This window comes from Salvelinus namaycush, chromosome 22 (genome assembly GCF_016432855.1).
Source record: "Salvelinus namaycush isolate Seneca chromosome 22, SaNama_1.0, whole genome shotgun sequence".
NCBI classification, from domain to species: Eukaryota; Metazoa; Chordata; class Actinopteri; order Salmoniformes; family Salmonidae; genus Salvelinus; species Salvelinus namaycush.
Window position 1 is genome coordinate 20,967,317 of NC_052328.1, and position 17,309 is coordinate 20,984,625.

The 17,309-nt window shown below is 40.6% G+C and overlaps 1 protein-coding gene across 1 annotated transcript; it reads left to right on the forward strand.

Annotated features, from left to right (window-relative positions):
* The first annotated feature begins 14,983 nt into the window (after positions 1–14,983).
* Positions 14,984–16,952, forward strand: LOC120017931 (interferon-induced protein with tetratricopeptide repeats 1-like). Its single transcript, XM_038960887.1, has one exon. It carries the CDS (start codon positions 15,057–15,059, stop codon positions 16,371–16,373), a length of 1,317 nt encoding a protein of 438 aa, XP_038816815.1. The 5' UTR covers positions 14,984–15,056; the 3' UTR covers positions 16,374–16,952.
* The last annotated feature ends 357 nt before the right edge of the window (positions 16,953–17,309 follow it).

Genomic DNA, 17,309 nt, shown 5'->3' on the forward strand with positions numbered 1-17,309 from the left:
TTTCTTCACACTGGGCACAATAGATTCTGTTTCTGGAAAATGTATGTAATGTGTAATATTATACTGTCTAATATCTTGTAAGTTATTGTGAAAATAAAGGTATTCTGTTCTATTCTATTAAGAGATAATTAATTAAAGAAATACAGTAACAGCAAACAACAAGTTATGTTATAATACACCACTATCCCAGTAGGTTACTAGAATTTATTAATGCATAGCTGTGGATATCTAGTTGAAATTGTATGACTAAATACATTGACTATCATCAGCTATGGTCTGAGTTTGATTGATTAAGGCTCTGAAGGTCATGGATACGGTACAAGGTCAGGGTCAGGGTACACGGTCAGAGACAGAGAACACCACAATACAGCACAGAATGTTTCAGTGGAAAGCAATGGGGGAATGAAGGGTGATATGTGTCAGTTGACATCACAATACATCCATCACCTTCTCAGAAGTTGCTCCAGCAATCACAGTATCATTGCTGCTGAGAAAGATTGGCCAACAGTACTGTGCAGTATTTCACTAATGTTTTAAGTTCTAAGGTATGTGACATTATTGAAATATACATTACACTACACACCCATTGAGCTCCTTGATTTTGTACAGTAGGCTACCCCTTCAGTTTTAGTCAGAGGAAAAACAGGATTTGATGTGTGTAAGTCGCCACCTAGTGTTTTAATAAAGACAATGCATCACTTCCAATTGTCTCATGCATCACCACCAGTTCAGCATCCAAAATGAAGTCAACCTTTATGAAGAGGTGGTCGCACTCAACCCACAACCCTTTGCAGTAAAACTGAAACTGTCTGGCATGTACAAAGAATCTGGCAACGTTGACAGAGCAGATAAGATAGAGGATTTACAAAAGATTCTTCAACTGGTATTTCCAACATCTGTTTTATGCCAAACAAGATGCTTCCAGGTCAACTGATTTCCACAAGGCAGCAGAAATTATGCTACCCACTGACCGACGTGAGAGCAGTATTCGTGTTTTGTCATCCACTGTCGGTAATGGAGGAAACAGAGCGGGGCAAAAAAACGCCACCTGCTGGAGATTTCATATTTTGGGCCCACTTTACACCTCTCGGTTCACCTCTCTCCCCTAACATAACTTTCATGCGCTCTTAAAATGCGGCACACACCCATTTGCTTTAGTCTCTATTTGCTAGAAACTAAATCATGGATAGAAATAAATTTGTAACACTTGAGGCAATAACAGACCATTGGAAGATAAGGATGTGGTCCATACAGCATAAAATCAGGACAGAAGTCAGTGAGGTATCTAATCAGACACTCATTTGCTCTTTAAACTCAGAGATCACGAGGTGGCTTTCTTTCCCTAAGTGCGTTTCTCTCTCAATCTATCACTCACTCACTCAGGCATTGTTAGTTGAACTAAGTTCTAAACTATTTTTGATTGAACTGTTTGTTTTTATAAAAGCTCTACAACTGGTATGCCCACCATCTGTTTCATGCCAAACAAGATACTTCTATATCAATTATTTTCCACAAGGCAGCAGAAAGTATGCTACTTAACACCATGACAACAGAAATCGTGTTTTGTTGTCACTTGTTGGTAATGGAGTAGCAGCTATGGAAATTGTGGACTTTCTCAATGACCTTGTTGGAGAGGGTACCGTTGGCAAGTTCTATACTTTTTTTCCAATAAAGGCTTGAATTAACCAGAACTATCTAGTATCTAGGACAATCTAGAGCCAAAAATTATTTTGTAGAAACAAAATACTTTCATATTAAAAAGTGTCTAGGCACAGTTTTAGCTACTGGGATTGTTGAGAGATGCATGATTATCCATACAAACATTTTAAAGTAAATTCAAGGCTGATGGTAAAGTATTCTAATTCATGTAAACATGTAGGCATAACATGACAAACATTGGTCTGGAATCAATATTTTCAAATTCAAATCACTTTTTTTTTTAAATGGTCACATACACTTGTTGAGCAGATGTTATTGCGGGTGTAGCAAAATACTTGTGCTTTGAGCTCCAACAGTGCAGTAACATCTAACAAGTAATATCTAACAGTTTCACAACATATACCCAAAATACACGTAAATCTAAGTAAGGAATGGATTAAGAATATACAGTTGAAGTCCGAAGTTTACATAAACGAGTTTTAATGACTTCAACCTAAGTGTATCAACCACTCCACAAATTTCTTGTGAAAAAACTATAGTTTTGGAAAGTCGGTTAGGACATCTACTTTGCGCATGACACAAGTCATTTTTCCAACTATTGTTTACAGACAGATTATTTCACTGTATCACAATTCCAGTGGGTCAGAAGTTTACATACACTAAGTTGACTGTGCCTTTAAACAGCTTGGAAAATTCCAGAAAATGAGGTCATGGCTTTAGAAGCTTCTGATAGGCTAATTGACATCATTTGAGTCAATTGGAGGTGTACCTATGGATGTATTTCAAGGCCTACCTTCAAACTCAGTGCCTCTTTGCTTGACATGGGAAAATCAAAAGAAAATCAGTCAAGACCTCAGAAAAACTATTGTAGACCTCCACAAGTCTGGTTCATCCTTGGGAGCAATTTCCAAATGCCTGAAGGTACCACGTTCATCTGTACAAACAATAGTACGCAAGTATAAACACCATGGGACCACGCAGCCGTCATACCGCTCAGGAAGGAGACGCGTTATATCTCCTAGAAATGAACGTACTTGGTGCGAAAAGTGCAAATCAATCCCATAAACAACAGCAAAGGACCCTGTGAAGATACTGGAGGAAACAGGTACAAAAGTATCTATATCCACAGTAAAACGAGTCCTATATCGACATAACCTGAAAGGCCGCTCAACAAGGAAGAAGCCACTGCTCCAAAACCGCCATAAAAAAGCCAGACTACGGTTTGCAACTGCACATGGGGACAAAGATAGTACTTTTTGGAGCAATGTCCTCTGGTCTGATGAAACAAAAATAGAACTGTTTGGCCATAATGACCATCAGTATGTTTGGAGGAAAAAGGGGGAGACTTGCAAGCCGAAGAACACCATCCCAACCGTGAAGAACGGGGGAGCTGTTGAACTGGGACTCAACTTTGTCCCTATATTGACGTTTAGCCTGCTTGATTGCTTTGTGGAGGGAATAACTACACTGTGTGCATTCTTCCATATTCCCAGTCTTCTTGTCCTGGTTAAATGCGGTGGTTTGCGCTTTCAGTTTTGCGCAAATGCTCCCATCTATCCACGGTTTCTGGTTGGGGTAGATTTTAATAGTCACAGTGGGTACAACATCTCCTATGCACTTCCTGATAAATTTATTTACCGTATTGGTATATATGTCGATATTATTTTCTGAAGCTACTCTGAACATATCCTAGTCCACGTGATCAAAACATTCTTGAAGAGTGGATTCCGATTGGTCAGACCAGAGTTGAATAGTCCTCACCACGGGTGCTTCCTCTTGAGTTTCTGCCTATAGGAGGGGAGAAGCAAGATGGAATCGTGTTCCGATTTGCCCGAATGTAGGGCGTTGGAGGGCCTAATATGCATTCTGGAAGGTAGTATAGCAATGGTCGAGGGTTTTAGCAATGCGAGTACAGCAATCAATATGTTGATAGAATTTAGGGAACCTTTTCCTCAAATTTGCTTTGTTAAAATCCCCAGCTACAATAAATGCAGCCTCAGGATATGTGGTTTCCAGTTTGCATTATGTCCAGTGAAGTTCTTTGAGGGCCGTCATGGTATCTGTTTGGGGGGGATATAGACCGCTGTGGCTATTATTGACGAAAAATCTTTCGGGAGATAGTACGGTCGGCATTTGATTGTGAGATATTCTAGGTCGGGTGAACAGAATGACTTGATTTCCTGTATGATATCAATTAAACCATAAGTCGTTAATCATAAAACATACACGTCCATCCTTCTGCTTCCCAGAGAGATGTTTGTTCCTGTCGGCGCGATTTACTAAGAACCCAACTGGCTTTACAGAGTCAGACAGTATATCTCGAGAGAGCCATGTTTTCGTGAAGCAGAGTATGTTACAATCCCTGGTGTCTCTCTGAAAAGCAATTATTTTCATATTGTGTCTGTAAAGGCATACTGCGGACGAATGTAGACATACTAATGTTATTCTTAATTCTTGCATTATAAAGTAGAGAAACCCTTTATAGCCACAGACTGACTATCTGTGTTTGTTTTTGTTTTCTGCACAGTGGGAACAATTGATTCTGTTTCTGGAAAATCTGTTAAATGTGTAAGATATACTGTATAATATCTTGTAAGTTCTTGGGGAAATAAAGGTATTCTATTCTATTGTGTTTACATATCATTAATTAAATTAATACAGTAACAGAAAACAAGGCCAAGTCCTTTTACAATGTACATCACTATCCCATGTAGATTACTAAAATTTCTAAATGGAGTTGTGGATATCAAGTAGCAATTTTAAGGCTTAATACATTGACTATTAGCTAAAGCGCCATTGAGGCCATTTTCATTTTGAAGTAGTCAATGTTCTTCTTCTACGAGTTGGCAAACAGACTGAAAGGGAGCATTCTGCCACCTAGAGTGGGTTGTTTGAAAAGGTACAAAGCTAAGGTTTGCGATTTACTGCCATATCCAGTTATGGAATGTTTGCTCACCAGTATAATTCATTGGATGATCCTTTCTGATGACCCGGATGTAATCATGTGATCCTTCCTTAATCCATAGGAAGTCCCACCAAGTTGACTACTGCAAAATGGTGAATGTCCTTAATGGCGCTGCCCATGCTGAAATTTGGGCACAAGAGCCCTCTAGCTATCTCAATGGGGGAAAACTAGTTCCGATTATGGGTAAAGCCAGTCAGGTAATGCCAAGGATTTGACGAGATGGTGGAAAATGTGGTTTTGTTTGAAACTGCTAGTGAGTCGGGTGAAGATAATAGCACAGAGAGTGAGAATGAGTGGGTTACAGTGGCGAAGAACTGACACAAAATAAGTACAGTTGTAGTGGAAACTAAGAAACCCCTAGATTCGTTTTTAGTCAGAAGGATAAGGAAAATCTGGTATATTTTGGAGGAAAGTGTTAAGTCGGTGAGAGTCACAAGAAGTGGTCTTTTTTTAGACATTTTGTGTGTTTACAGAGCAGAAGAAGCATGTTTTAATCCTTAAAAAGATAATCGGTGGAATGTTCCTGTATGGATTTTTGAAGCAGGGTGCCTATCAAGAGGGTTATTTCTGGGGTGGCGCAAGAAGTAAAGGCAGATGATATAACTAAAGACATACTGTAGATGGAGTGGTTGTTGCACGTCGACTGACCCGTATGGTGGATGGAGAAAATACATTTACTTCATCCATACTAGTGTTCTTTAATGAAGAGTCTTTCCCTTCCCATATAAAGTCAGGATTCATGAGCTTTTGTGCACAAACCCTTTCAGTGTCATTAATGCAGAAGTTTCTCATCAACCGAGGGATCATGAAATGTTACATGTTAAAAAGGTGGACTTTATTATTTTTTGCAATGATCATAAACTGTACAGCACAAGCTGGGAAGAAGTCTGAGAAAATTGGAATCATTGTGAATGCAGATTAAAGTTTTTGGGATATTCATGATTTCACAGCCGAAGCCTTGCAATAAATCTGATCGGTGAATGTTCCATCCTCACAGGCCTCTGGGCCTGTGGAATGGACTGTGATTGAAGAAGTGGGATGCGTTTTGTTTGTTGACGTGTTTTTTCCACAATTAATGTTTTTATTTTTTATTTCAATACCCCGTCCAGCTGGTGACAGTAATGCACCATTAACATTGGGTGCAAACCGTCATCAAACCCCATCAAAGGAGAAGGAAATGCGAAGGCTGAACCATTCCTTCTTCATTCGGACATCTCAGAGTTTGCGTTTCGTCAGTTCTAAATAAGCTCCTGTTGGTCTTGAAGAATTGCAATTGCAGAAGAATGAATTATGTTTTCAGTGAGATCTGACTTAAACGTTTGTGATTTTAAATAGTTCTTCAAAATGCAATGTATCATGAAATGTATCATTCAGTCATTCAGTTGATCGTGTTTTATTTCGGCACCCGTTCGAGTGTTCCCGTTCATTCATTGGCCTAAGCATTATTAGTGGAAAAACGTCTAGTTTTGTTGAGTTATTGCATGAATCCACAATTAAACCATGGATTGTTACAATAGAAAATGGGTAAATTGCTATTTTTTTTATAGATAGCTGGTTTTGATAGGCTCAATGTATTATGTCTACGTTTACAGCAACATCTCACATTATTTCAAGTTGGAACTTTATGACTCATCGTCAGGTCCGGCAGTGCTAGTCGTCAGTGGTCCAAATTGCAATGTCCATCCTTCATTGGCGTATGGGCTAGTTTGAAGTATCCTAGAAACAATAACAAAACACATCATTACCAGTAATCGCTTTGCTAATGGTGTGTGGTTGTAGGCAGTTCCTATTTCATGCAAAAAAATTATGTTTAATTGTTTTCAATTGAGTCAGTGTATTTTGTTTGCACCCCTGTAAGTTATGGGTTGTAGGCAGCCCAATATAGGACTGAAGGAGCTAACGTTACTTCTTAGTCGAGAGCCGTGCGTCCTCTGAAACACGACCCAACACTGCTTCTTGACACAATATCCTGCTTAACCCGGAAGCCAGTCGCACCAATGTGTTGGAGGAAACGCCGTACACCTGGCTACCGTGTCAGCGTGCATGCGCCCAGCCCACCACAGGAGTCGCTAGAGCGCGATGGGACAAGGACATCCCGGCCGGCCAAACCCTCACCTAACCCAGACGACGCTGGGTCAATTGTGTGCCGCCCCATGGGTCTCCCGTCCACGGCCAGCTGCGACAGAGCCTGGACTCGAACCAGGACCTCTAGTGGCAGAGCTAGCCACCACAACCTTTATTTTCTGTGACTTACTGTTTCTGCAGTACAGTTGACAACCATGGCTATGAATGCTAACAAAACCACCAAACTGAAGCACATTCTTCCCAGGGGGCTGTATTGGTCTCTGCCTATTCACAGGAATCCTCTCAGGATCCCTCACCCTGTACCCATCTTACTCTACCACTCTCTTCACTGCTTCAGCATACAACACTTTCTTTACTACTCTGACCCTGGAAACATCAACCTGCCTTTCTCTCACCGGACACCTCTGATTTCCAGCCCCATGGGCACCCCCACAGCTAACACACACAACTTTCTCCACCGATACTACACATTCCTTCGTCTCATGTCCTCCTGCACACTTCTCAAATCTAATAATCTACCTCTTACACACTGCTGCCACATGACCATAAGCTTGGCACCTAAAACACTGTAGTATTTTCGTAACAAATTCTCTCACAGGATAACTGACTGACACATCCTAACATGACCTTGTCGGACAAAGACTCTGCATCAAAACTCAGCAAGACAGACAATGTCTTCACCGTTTCACCACTTCCTCCCCGGATCTGCGTCACACCAAACGCTGGGCGTCACAGACACCAGGAATCTTCCATTTCAGCTACCCCCGTTATCACTACTTTCAATGGCGCCCTGCTCCGGAGAGCGAAGCAAGTCCCAGTCCTTGTCGCTTGGTCCGGAGCACCCGCTCCCACTGGATGGAAGAAACACAATAAATCATCACGGGTCCACTTCAAGTTACTTTCACAGATTCAACAGTCCCAAATCTCTTCTCCACCGAACCACATACCGCATATGAATCAGTCAGAATACAAAGATAGATTCTCTCCGAAATCTCACTCCCACTTGGCCAGAATCATACTTGTCATCATTGGGATGAGGCATGAACTCAGCGGTCCTCACCTCTGGTACTTCATCCTCACTCTCGTCAGGTTCCATCTCTGAACTACTGGAGCACATGTCCCTCACTTTTTACTTGACGCCAACCTTCCTCACCACACCGCTTCCCTCTACACTCAGCTCTTTCTTGGCGTTCATCACTGCCCCTGCCACCGCAGTTAATTCATCCTTACTCTCGTCGCGTTCAATTTCCGTCTGTAGCTCTTCCAAAAGTTTTGTTAATTCCTCCATTCCATATTGCCTCAAGACATGTTAAACTTTTCCTTCTATTCTTGTCCACCATCTTCTCCTTCAGAAGGCTTGTGCATTTCCCCACTCCATATTTACTCATGTTCCATTTTCCTCCTTTTTTTCCTGTCCGCCATCTTGGCAGCCATCTCTCCTGTTATGTCTCTCTCACCTCTATCGCTTAGATTCTGCCAGTCCACTCTGTCTTCCATCTGTTTTCCACAAACAAGCGCATGGAAATATGGCCGTGTGGGAACCCTAAACATATAAAGTTGATCAATTTAACCTGTTTAGTTTTTTGAAAATTATTTATTGCTGATATGAAAGATAAAGAAGGTCCTCATGCTTCCAAAACTGTACCACAAGTGATGCGTGTTAATGTTCAGACAGAGTGCAGCAACTCTCAACCAAACCCACCCCTAAGGAAGATGCCTTCGTCCAATGACTCTTATGTGTAATCTAATACAACTGAGAGTCATGATCAAGGGCTAGGGATGTAGGGTAGGCTACTGTAGAGTTGTAAGAGTGGCCTTTTGGTGTTGAAAAATAATTTAGGCTTTAGCTGTTATCAGTATTTTGTCTTGATTCCAAAGGCTAATGTTAGTGCTTTGAATAGAGAACACCACTTGTCATCTCTTGTTGTTGTAGGCCTATAATGTTTGTTGAACTGTAGATTATGGAAAATACAAATAACCAAGTGAAGTAAGTCATGGTAAGAAAAGATTTGAAGTGTTGGCAAGGTAAAATGTTACTCTGAATTATATTTTTCCTGGCTCTATAACTTTCATACCTCATCATAGTCTTTGTCATGGGGGAAATTTCAAAGAACAGACAAAACCCACCTAAAAGCCATGACAACTTTATGGGGTATATTTTGTATCATATGCTTGGCTACTATTGCAGTTTGCAGAGGAAATACCAAATATACTGAACAAAATATAAAAGCAACATGTAAAGCGTTGGTCTTATGTTTCATGAGCTGAAATAAAATACCCCAGAAATGTTCCATACGCACAAAACGCGTATTTCTCTCAAATTTTGTGCACACATTTGTTTATATCCCTGTTAATGATCGTTTCTCATTTGCCAAGATAATCCATCCACCTGACAGGGGTGACATATCAAAAGCTGATTAAACAGCATGATCATTACACAGGTGCACCTTGTGCTGGGGACAATAAAAGGCCACTCTAAAATGTGCAGTTGTGTCAAACAACACAATGCCACAGATGATTCAAGTTTTGAAGAAGCGTGAAATTGGCATGCCGACTGCAAGAATGTCCACCAGAGCTGTTGCCAGAGAATTGAATGTTAATTTCTCTACCTTAAGCCTCCTCCAACATTGTTTATAGAATTTGGCAGTACATCCAAACAGCCTCAAAACCACAGACCACGTGTAACATTGCCAGCCCAAGGACCTCCACATCCAGCTTCTTCACCTACGGGATCGTCTGAGATCAGCCACCAGGACAGCTGATGAAACTGAGGAGTATTTCTGTCTGTAATAAAGCCCTTATGTGGGGAAAATGTATTCTGAATTGTCAGGCCTGGCTCCCAAGTGGGTATATATAAACGCAACAATTTCAACGGTTTTACTAAGTTACAGTTCATATAAGGAAATCAGTCAATTGAAATACAGTCCTTAGGCCCTAATCTATGACCTTCACATGACTGGGCAGGGGTGCAGCCATTGGTGGGCCTAGGAGGGCATATGCCCACCCACTTGGGAGCCAGGCCCACCCATGCCTGCACCCCTGCCCAGTTATGTGAAATCCATACATTAGGGGCTAAGGAATTTATTTCACTTGTCCGATGTCCTTATATAAACTGTAATAGTATATTTTTGTTCAGTATAATTGAAGGAAACAATTCCCCTCTGTTTAAGTTCAGTCTTGGGTCAATGTATAATTAAATGTCAAATAGAAATGTTTGGTTGAAGATAGAAGAGTGGAATGCACGTTAAAATTTGTGTATATGTTTGTTTCTTTTATTTATTTTTTTAAAGTTGTATGTTTTGTAGTATTACCAGTATCTCTCATACCCATTGTAACTTGCCTATTTTACCACAGAATGTAATTTTAACAATGTATGTTTTTATTTGCATATGAGGTTTTTCTATTCATTAATGTTGAAGGCTGCTTCCAGTTTGAAGGACTGTCTATTACTTGTGTTGTGAGTCGTGACATTGATTTAGCTATGCATGGACATACAAGATAGGATTTGACAATGTGACAGGCAAGATAGTGGCATAACCAGTGGCAGTGCTCCACCCTCTATTCACAGACCTGTCCAAGTACAGTATAGGTTAATGTCAGGACTGGTGGTGAAAATAAGGTAATGCAGATGACTATCACACTATTTCACTTCCAGATTTCAGGACAACAATATAAAAACACCAGAACTCTTGTTGTGCAGTCTTTATTACATTAAAATATTTATATGCTTTTGTAAATGTAAAAAAATATGCCAGGTGTTGACTAAGCATGATAGAAATGAACGTCAACAGACATGACTCACAGTTCCATCAGTATTTCTGATCTACCTCTAATGAAACTACACTACAATCATTCTAAATAATCATTGTTATGCGTTCATTGAACATCTGGTAATCAAACCATGTTCCATATACAATTAAATGTAATCAAAGGAAAGGAGTACAGAAATTAACCTTCAGAAAGGTTTCCTATGAGATAAACAGCTGCACAACTAAGTTGACATCTACAGCTGATGCCCTAATTACATAGAGGATATATACAAATTATTTTAGAATGGGGAAACTGGACGGTCAAGTGTGAATTGCCATCGTGCCATGTATCTACAGGCAATAGTCAAAATTGGATTTCCATTAGCCCTTGTTAATAAAGGCCTTGTACAGTAGGTCTCATTGGGGACCATGGTGGCTTTCACTGTTGGATCCTCAAACATGCATTCCGTCCACTTCTTGAGCTTAGTGGGAATAAGAGAAGACATTTATTTTATTTTTTGAAATTAGACTAACGAGCCCTTGTCGCTCGCAGTGCACTTTGGTTGAGCCAAACTATATAAATCACACAAGCAATAGGACCATCTCATAAACCCTGTGAGAGACGCAATAAGAATATGGAGGATTCTGTAGACTGCTATTCATACACTAGGGCCAGTATTCACAAATCGTTTCAGAGTAGGAGTATGATCACACTATCATATGATCAGGGGGGACCAGAGCCCATATCCAAAAAGCGTCCCAGAGTAGAACATTTGTCGCATGTGCTGAGAATAGACATTTTACTCCTACTCTTATGGGTAAAAATAAAAACTATGAATGAAACCTCTTTATTCATAAGAGTCCCACTTAGGAGACAGATATTTATGAGCTCAGTGTTGCCAACTAATTTTCAGGGTAAGTTGCTAGAGGCAGGTTGATTTGTTGCTAAAAGTTGCTAAATGACGTTGTGATGTCATAGCGTGATAACGTAAAACTGCGTCATTACGTAGAATAAACAATAACGTTACTCAAATTGACTGGTCATCTCGGCAAAAAATATGATTTGACATTTGTTCAGGTACAGACTACCACTCTTTTCTGTACTTCTGGCTGTACAATTTTGATTGAGACATGTTGATTGATGTTGTAAGTTCTGTTCAAGATCAAACATTCGTGACCAACTATATTCATTGGGTTTGGCTCATCGAACCTACTACTACTGTTGCTGCAGTCAGCCAACAATGATTTGCAATTTGCTGAAATTGCTGCTGGCCTGCTGCTGCCTGTGCACGAGCTGAGCGCCTGCTGCTGACTTCACTCACAATGCACTTTTGCAGCCAGGCACGTGTGTTGTGACTGAGTGTGTGACAGAGAAAATAGTTGTTGTGTCATTTAGAGGGGAAATGTGTGCATTTTCACGTTCAAGTCACTTTTCAAAAGTTGTTAAAAGTTATAAATACATTTTTTAAAGTATTTTGTTGCTAGGTGCTGTTTGAAAAGAAAGTTGCCAGGGTAGTCTGAAAAGTTGCTAAATCTAGCAACAAAATTGCTAAATTGGCATCACTGAATGAGCTGCCCTAACCAGTTGAGTTAATAGCAGGTGTCATGATAATAGAAAAATGCAGCGAGTCAATGGTTCCTGCGCCACATGCAACTGCTTTGGAGTTGTTAACATAATGTTTTGGTATAGGATCAATCCATAAATAATGTAGACGTACATGCAACAGTGTCTCTTGCTCTTTTGACAATGATGTCGCATGAGGCCTATTTCACATGATATGCCTAAATACTTAAAACCACTAGGTCAATAAATACATTTCTTTCGATTATTGAATTACCTACATGTTATTTCAAGTTATTCGTTTGGAGCGCAACATCACATTGTAAAAAGAAAAAAAATCCCTAAAATTGGGCATGTCTAAAGTTGGGAAATTGAAGGCATCTAGGACTTATTTTAACTTTGATTGTGTTCGATGGAAATAATCAACATTTGTTTCAAACGTATGCAATGTTGTATGCAACCCAGACAGCACACATACATCTCACCGAGGTCGGCCTGACAGCGGTATATAATTAGTAGATCGGCTGTGAGTGTGGGAGGTCGAAATGCATGCACGCTGCACGGTCACATGGCCGCTCAGCATCACAGAGTCGGCCATAGATCGTGTAGACATCGAAATAGGGCCGAGTGTAACAATGCTGCCTTCTTTCGATGCATAATCATTCCTCACCAGCTGGGGCCACAGTTCACATCTTTTATGCATAGCCTACCCATGGACAGTCAAACCTTTTCGGGCCATGGTTGGCAATACTTTTACCAGAAAAGATGTATAAAGCCTATAAGCTTAAATAAATTGATAAAAACGCATTTTCTGACAACAGGACTTGTTCCATACATTTTTTTCACCACTTGGCTCAAATGCTACCATTTTTTGTAAATATATTCATCACACATTCACTGCAAAAATCAATTAGCATGTAAAAAAACCTTAATTCCATCTTTATCGAACTAGCTGGACACCCTCTGCATAAGATATATTTTTGTTACATGTGATGTTTCGGTTTCTCCGTTCCTTGTTTCTCTCTTTATGCTGGAGTTCTTTTAAGAACTTGATTGTATAGCAGTAGCCTAATAAACTTGACATTAACTTGAATCTTCTCTTTTCATTTTACTTACAAACAAAATCACTTATAGTCTAGTATAGTCCCACTTAGCTCAGTTGGTACAGCATGGTGCTTGCAATACCAGGGTTGAGGGTTCAGTTTCCATGGGGGACCAGTATGAAAATGTGTGCACCCACCACTGTAAGTTGCTCTGTATAATAGTCTCTGCTAAATGACAAAAATTAAAAGCATATTGTGTTTTATTATTGGCAGTATAATTTTGCTAATAATCTTTTATATATTTTACATTCAAATTCGATGTTTACACTCATTTGGTAATGACTAATTCAAATCGTGTAGTAAAACATTATTTGCTGTTGGATCCGACCTCAAATAAAGGTATTTTTAATGTTGTCTGTACAGAGCTAGACAGCATGCAGCCTTGACATGCATTGTCCAAACAGTGCCTGAAGGCGAATGCCTAATGCCGACGTCTTGGCGACATCTTGCCAATGTGCAAACGCTCTCCATACAGTGAGATGTATTTGTGCTGTCTGGGAACATTATCGCCAAGTGACCAATTATGATGGTTATTAAAAGTGGAATTTTGACAATATTATCGTAATCAAAACACTTGTCACTCTCGTTTTACAACTAAATCGTTTTGGTACACAGGCATCAAGATCAAGTCACTTTCCCCGGTCAATTGTAAGTGCTGTTATTGTGAAGTAGAAACCCCTAGAAGCAACAACGACTCAGCCGCGAAGTGGTAGGCAACACAAGCTCACAGACCGGGGATGCTAATTGATAAAAACGCATTTTCTGACAACCGGACTTGTTCCATACATTTTTTTCACCACTTGGCTCAAATGCTACCATTTTTTGTAAATATATTCATCACACATTCACTGCAAAAATCAATTAGCATGTAAAAAAAACTTAATTCCATCTTTATCGAACTAGCTGGACACCCTCTGCATAAGATATATTTTTGTTACATGTGATGTTTCGGTTTCTCCGTTCCTTGTTTCTCTCTTTACGCTGGAGTTCTTTTAAGAACTTGATTGTATATATACCCTAGAAGCAACAACGACTCAGCCGCGAAGTGGTAGGCAACACAAGCTCACAGACCGGGGATGCCGAGTACTGAAGCGCCTGGTGCGTAAAAATTGTCTGTCGTCGGTTGCAACACTCACTACCGAGTTCCAAACTGCCTCTGGAAGCAATGTCATTACAATAACTGTTCCCAGGGAGCTTCCTGATATGGGCCTCCATGGCCGAGCACCCACACACAAGCCTAAGATCACCATGCGCAATGTCAAACGTCGGCTGGAGTGGTGTAAATCATGCCACCATTAGACTCTGGAGCAGTGGAAATACGTTCTCTGGAGTGATGAATCACACTTCACCATCTGGCAGTCCGACAGACAAATCTAGGTTTTGCTAGGAGAATGATACCTGCCCGAATGCATAATGCCAACTGTAACGTTTGGTGGAGGAGGAATAATGGTCTGGGGCTGTTTTTCATTGCTCGGGCCAGGCCCCTTAATTCAAGTGAAGGGAAATCTTAACGAAACAGCATACAATGACATTCTAGACGATTCTCTACTTCCAACTTTGTGGCAAAAGGCCCTTTCGTGTTTCAACATGAGTCTTGTGGAGCACACACCCATTTGCTTAAGTCTCTATTTGTTAGAAACGAAACTATGACAATAACCACATAACCCGCCCATTGGAAGATAACAATTTGGTCCATACAGTATAAAATCAGGATAGTCAGTGAGGTTATCTAATCAGACACTCATTTGCTCTGTCTTGAAACTCAGAGACCACAAGATGACTTTCTCTTGCCCAACTCCGAAGTAAGTGATCTCTCTCTCTCACTCACACACAAACAATGAGTAATTGGTTCACCATCCAGGTCTGAAATATCTCCGTTAAGTATTGTTAACTCTAAACTATTTTGATTTAACTGTTGTCTTTTTTTAACCAGAATGGCTCAGAACTCCTTGAAAAATAGGCTGCAGGGTTTGGAATGCCACTTCACCTGGAAGCTGGACGACAGCAGTTCTAAACTTCAAAGCCTCAGAGAAAGCATGATAGACATCAGCAGCAGCGAGGGGGTTCAATGTTCCTGGACGGGTCATCTGTACAACTTCCTGGCTTACCTACACTACGCTTTGGGCTCCACAGAGGACGCTCTTCATTGCCTGAAGAAGGCTGAAGAGGCCATTCGGCTAAACTGCCCAGACGACGTGGAGCTAAGTCTGGTGGTCCACTATGGGAACTTGGCCTGGGTGCACTATCACCAAGGGGAGCTGACAGAGAGCCAGACCTATGTGGAGAAGGTGGGGAGACTATTGCGGGACAACCCCTCGCACTGCCCAGGTGTAGTGTGGGGAGAAAGGGCCTGGACTTTGAATAAGTTTGATGTAAGCAAGAAGTCAGCAGCACTAGATTGCTTCCGGATGGCCTTGAAAGGGGATCCTGAGAACAAGGTGCTGCGCTGCGGTTACGCCATGGCGTTTAATAAATCTGTTGAAAAGAAAGACATTACCCCGGAGCTGCGATCTGAGATGATGGAGCGCCTACGGATTGCTAGAGAATTGGATCCAGAAGAGTTGTACATCACAGTGATGTACCTGCAGAGACTTGCAGAGAGCGGCCAGGTTGAGGAAGCACGTAAACTCGCAAAGGAAGTGATAGAAAAGCCTTTGGACAGCTTTGGTGGATTTGGAATCTTGCTATATTTTTTACGAGATTACGTCTCTCATGATTCAAGCATTGACCTGGCAAGAAGGACCCTGGAGAGGCATCCCAATTCACGCCAGCTGAAAAGGCATCTTGGGAAGTGTTACAAATGGAAGATTTTCTCTCCGGAAGAGAAAAGGAACCCAATGAGGCATATTCTGATTGAAAATGCAGTCAACCTTTATGAAGAGGTGGTCGCACTCTACCCAAAATCCCTTGCAGCTAAACTGGAACTGTCTGCCATGTACAAAGAATCTGGCAGAGTTGATAGAGCAGATAAGATATTCGAGGACCTGCTTCTTGATAGGGAAGGAATGGAACCACAGAATTTACAAAAAATCTACAACTGGTATGCCCAACATCTGTTTTATGCAAAACAAGATGCTTCCAAGTCAATTGATTTCCACAAGAAGGCAGCAGAAATTATGCTACCCACTGACCAACGTGACAGCAGTATTCATGTTCTGTTGTCCATTGTCCATCATGGAGGTGACAGAGCGAAGGAAATTGTCGACTTTCTGGATGGACTTGATGGAGAAGGTGCTGTTAGCCGGTTCTAAACTTTTTTCCAATAAAGGCTTGAATTAACCAGAACTGCATGCCGAATCAGTCAAATTAGCATCACCTGTTTATGATTGATTCATGTGGAAAATATATTCACTATACCAATACACCACTAGGACAAATCTAGGGCAATCTAGGACACATTTTGATTTAGAAGAAACTGAATACCTTAGTATTAAAAACGTCTGCACTCAATTGCATAACCATCAATACTAACACTTGAAAGTAAATTCAATGCTGATAAGTCTTATAAATATGTAGGCCAACATGACAAACATCTGTTTGGAATCCACATTTTGAATTGAGTCTGTAAAAATGTACTTTGGACTAATGTACTTTAGACAAACTAATATGTTATTTTAAATGTTTCATTATAGAGTAGAGGCCCTGTATAGCCTCACATACAGACTATCCAGAGCAATAGGATCTTATTGCTTTTATTTTCTTCACACTGGGCACAATAGATTGTGTTCCTGGAAAAGATATGTAATGTGTAATATTGTACTGTCAAATATCTTGTAAGTTCTTGTGAAAATAAAGGTATTATGTTAAGAGATCATTAATTAAAGAAATACAGTAACAGCAAACAATTCCAAGTTATTTTATAATACACCACTATCCCAGTAGGTTACTACAATTTCTTAATGCATAGCTGTGGATATCTAGTTGAAATTGTACAACAAAATACATTGACTATGATCAGCTATGGTCTGCGTTTGATTAAGGCTCTGAAGGTCATGCATACGGTACAAGGTCATGGTACACAGTCAGAGACATAACACCACAATACAGCACAGAATGTGTCAGTGGAAAGCAATGGGGAATGAAGTGTGACTAGGGTCAGTTGGCATCACAATACATCACCTTCTCAGAAGTAGCTCCAGAAATCACAGTATCGTTTGGGCGGCAGGTAGCCTAGTGGTTAGTGTTGG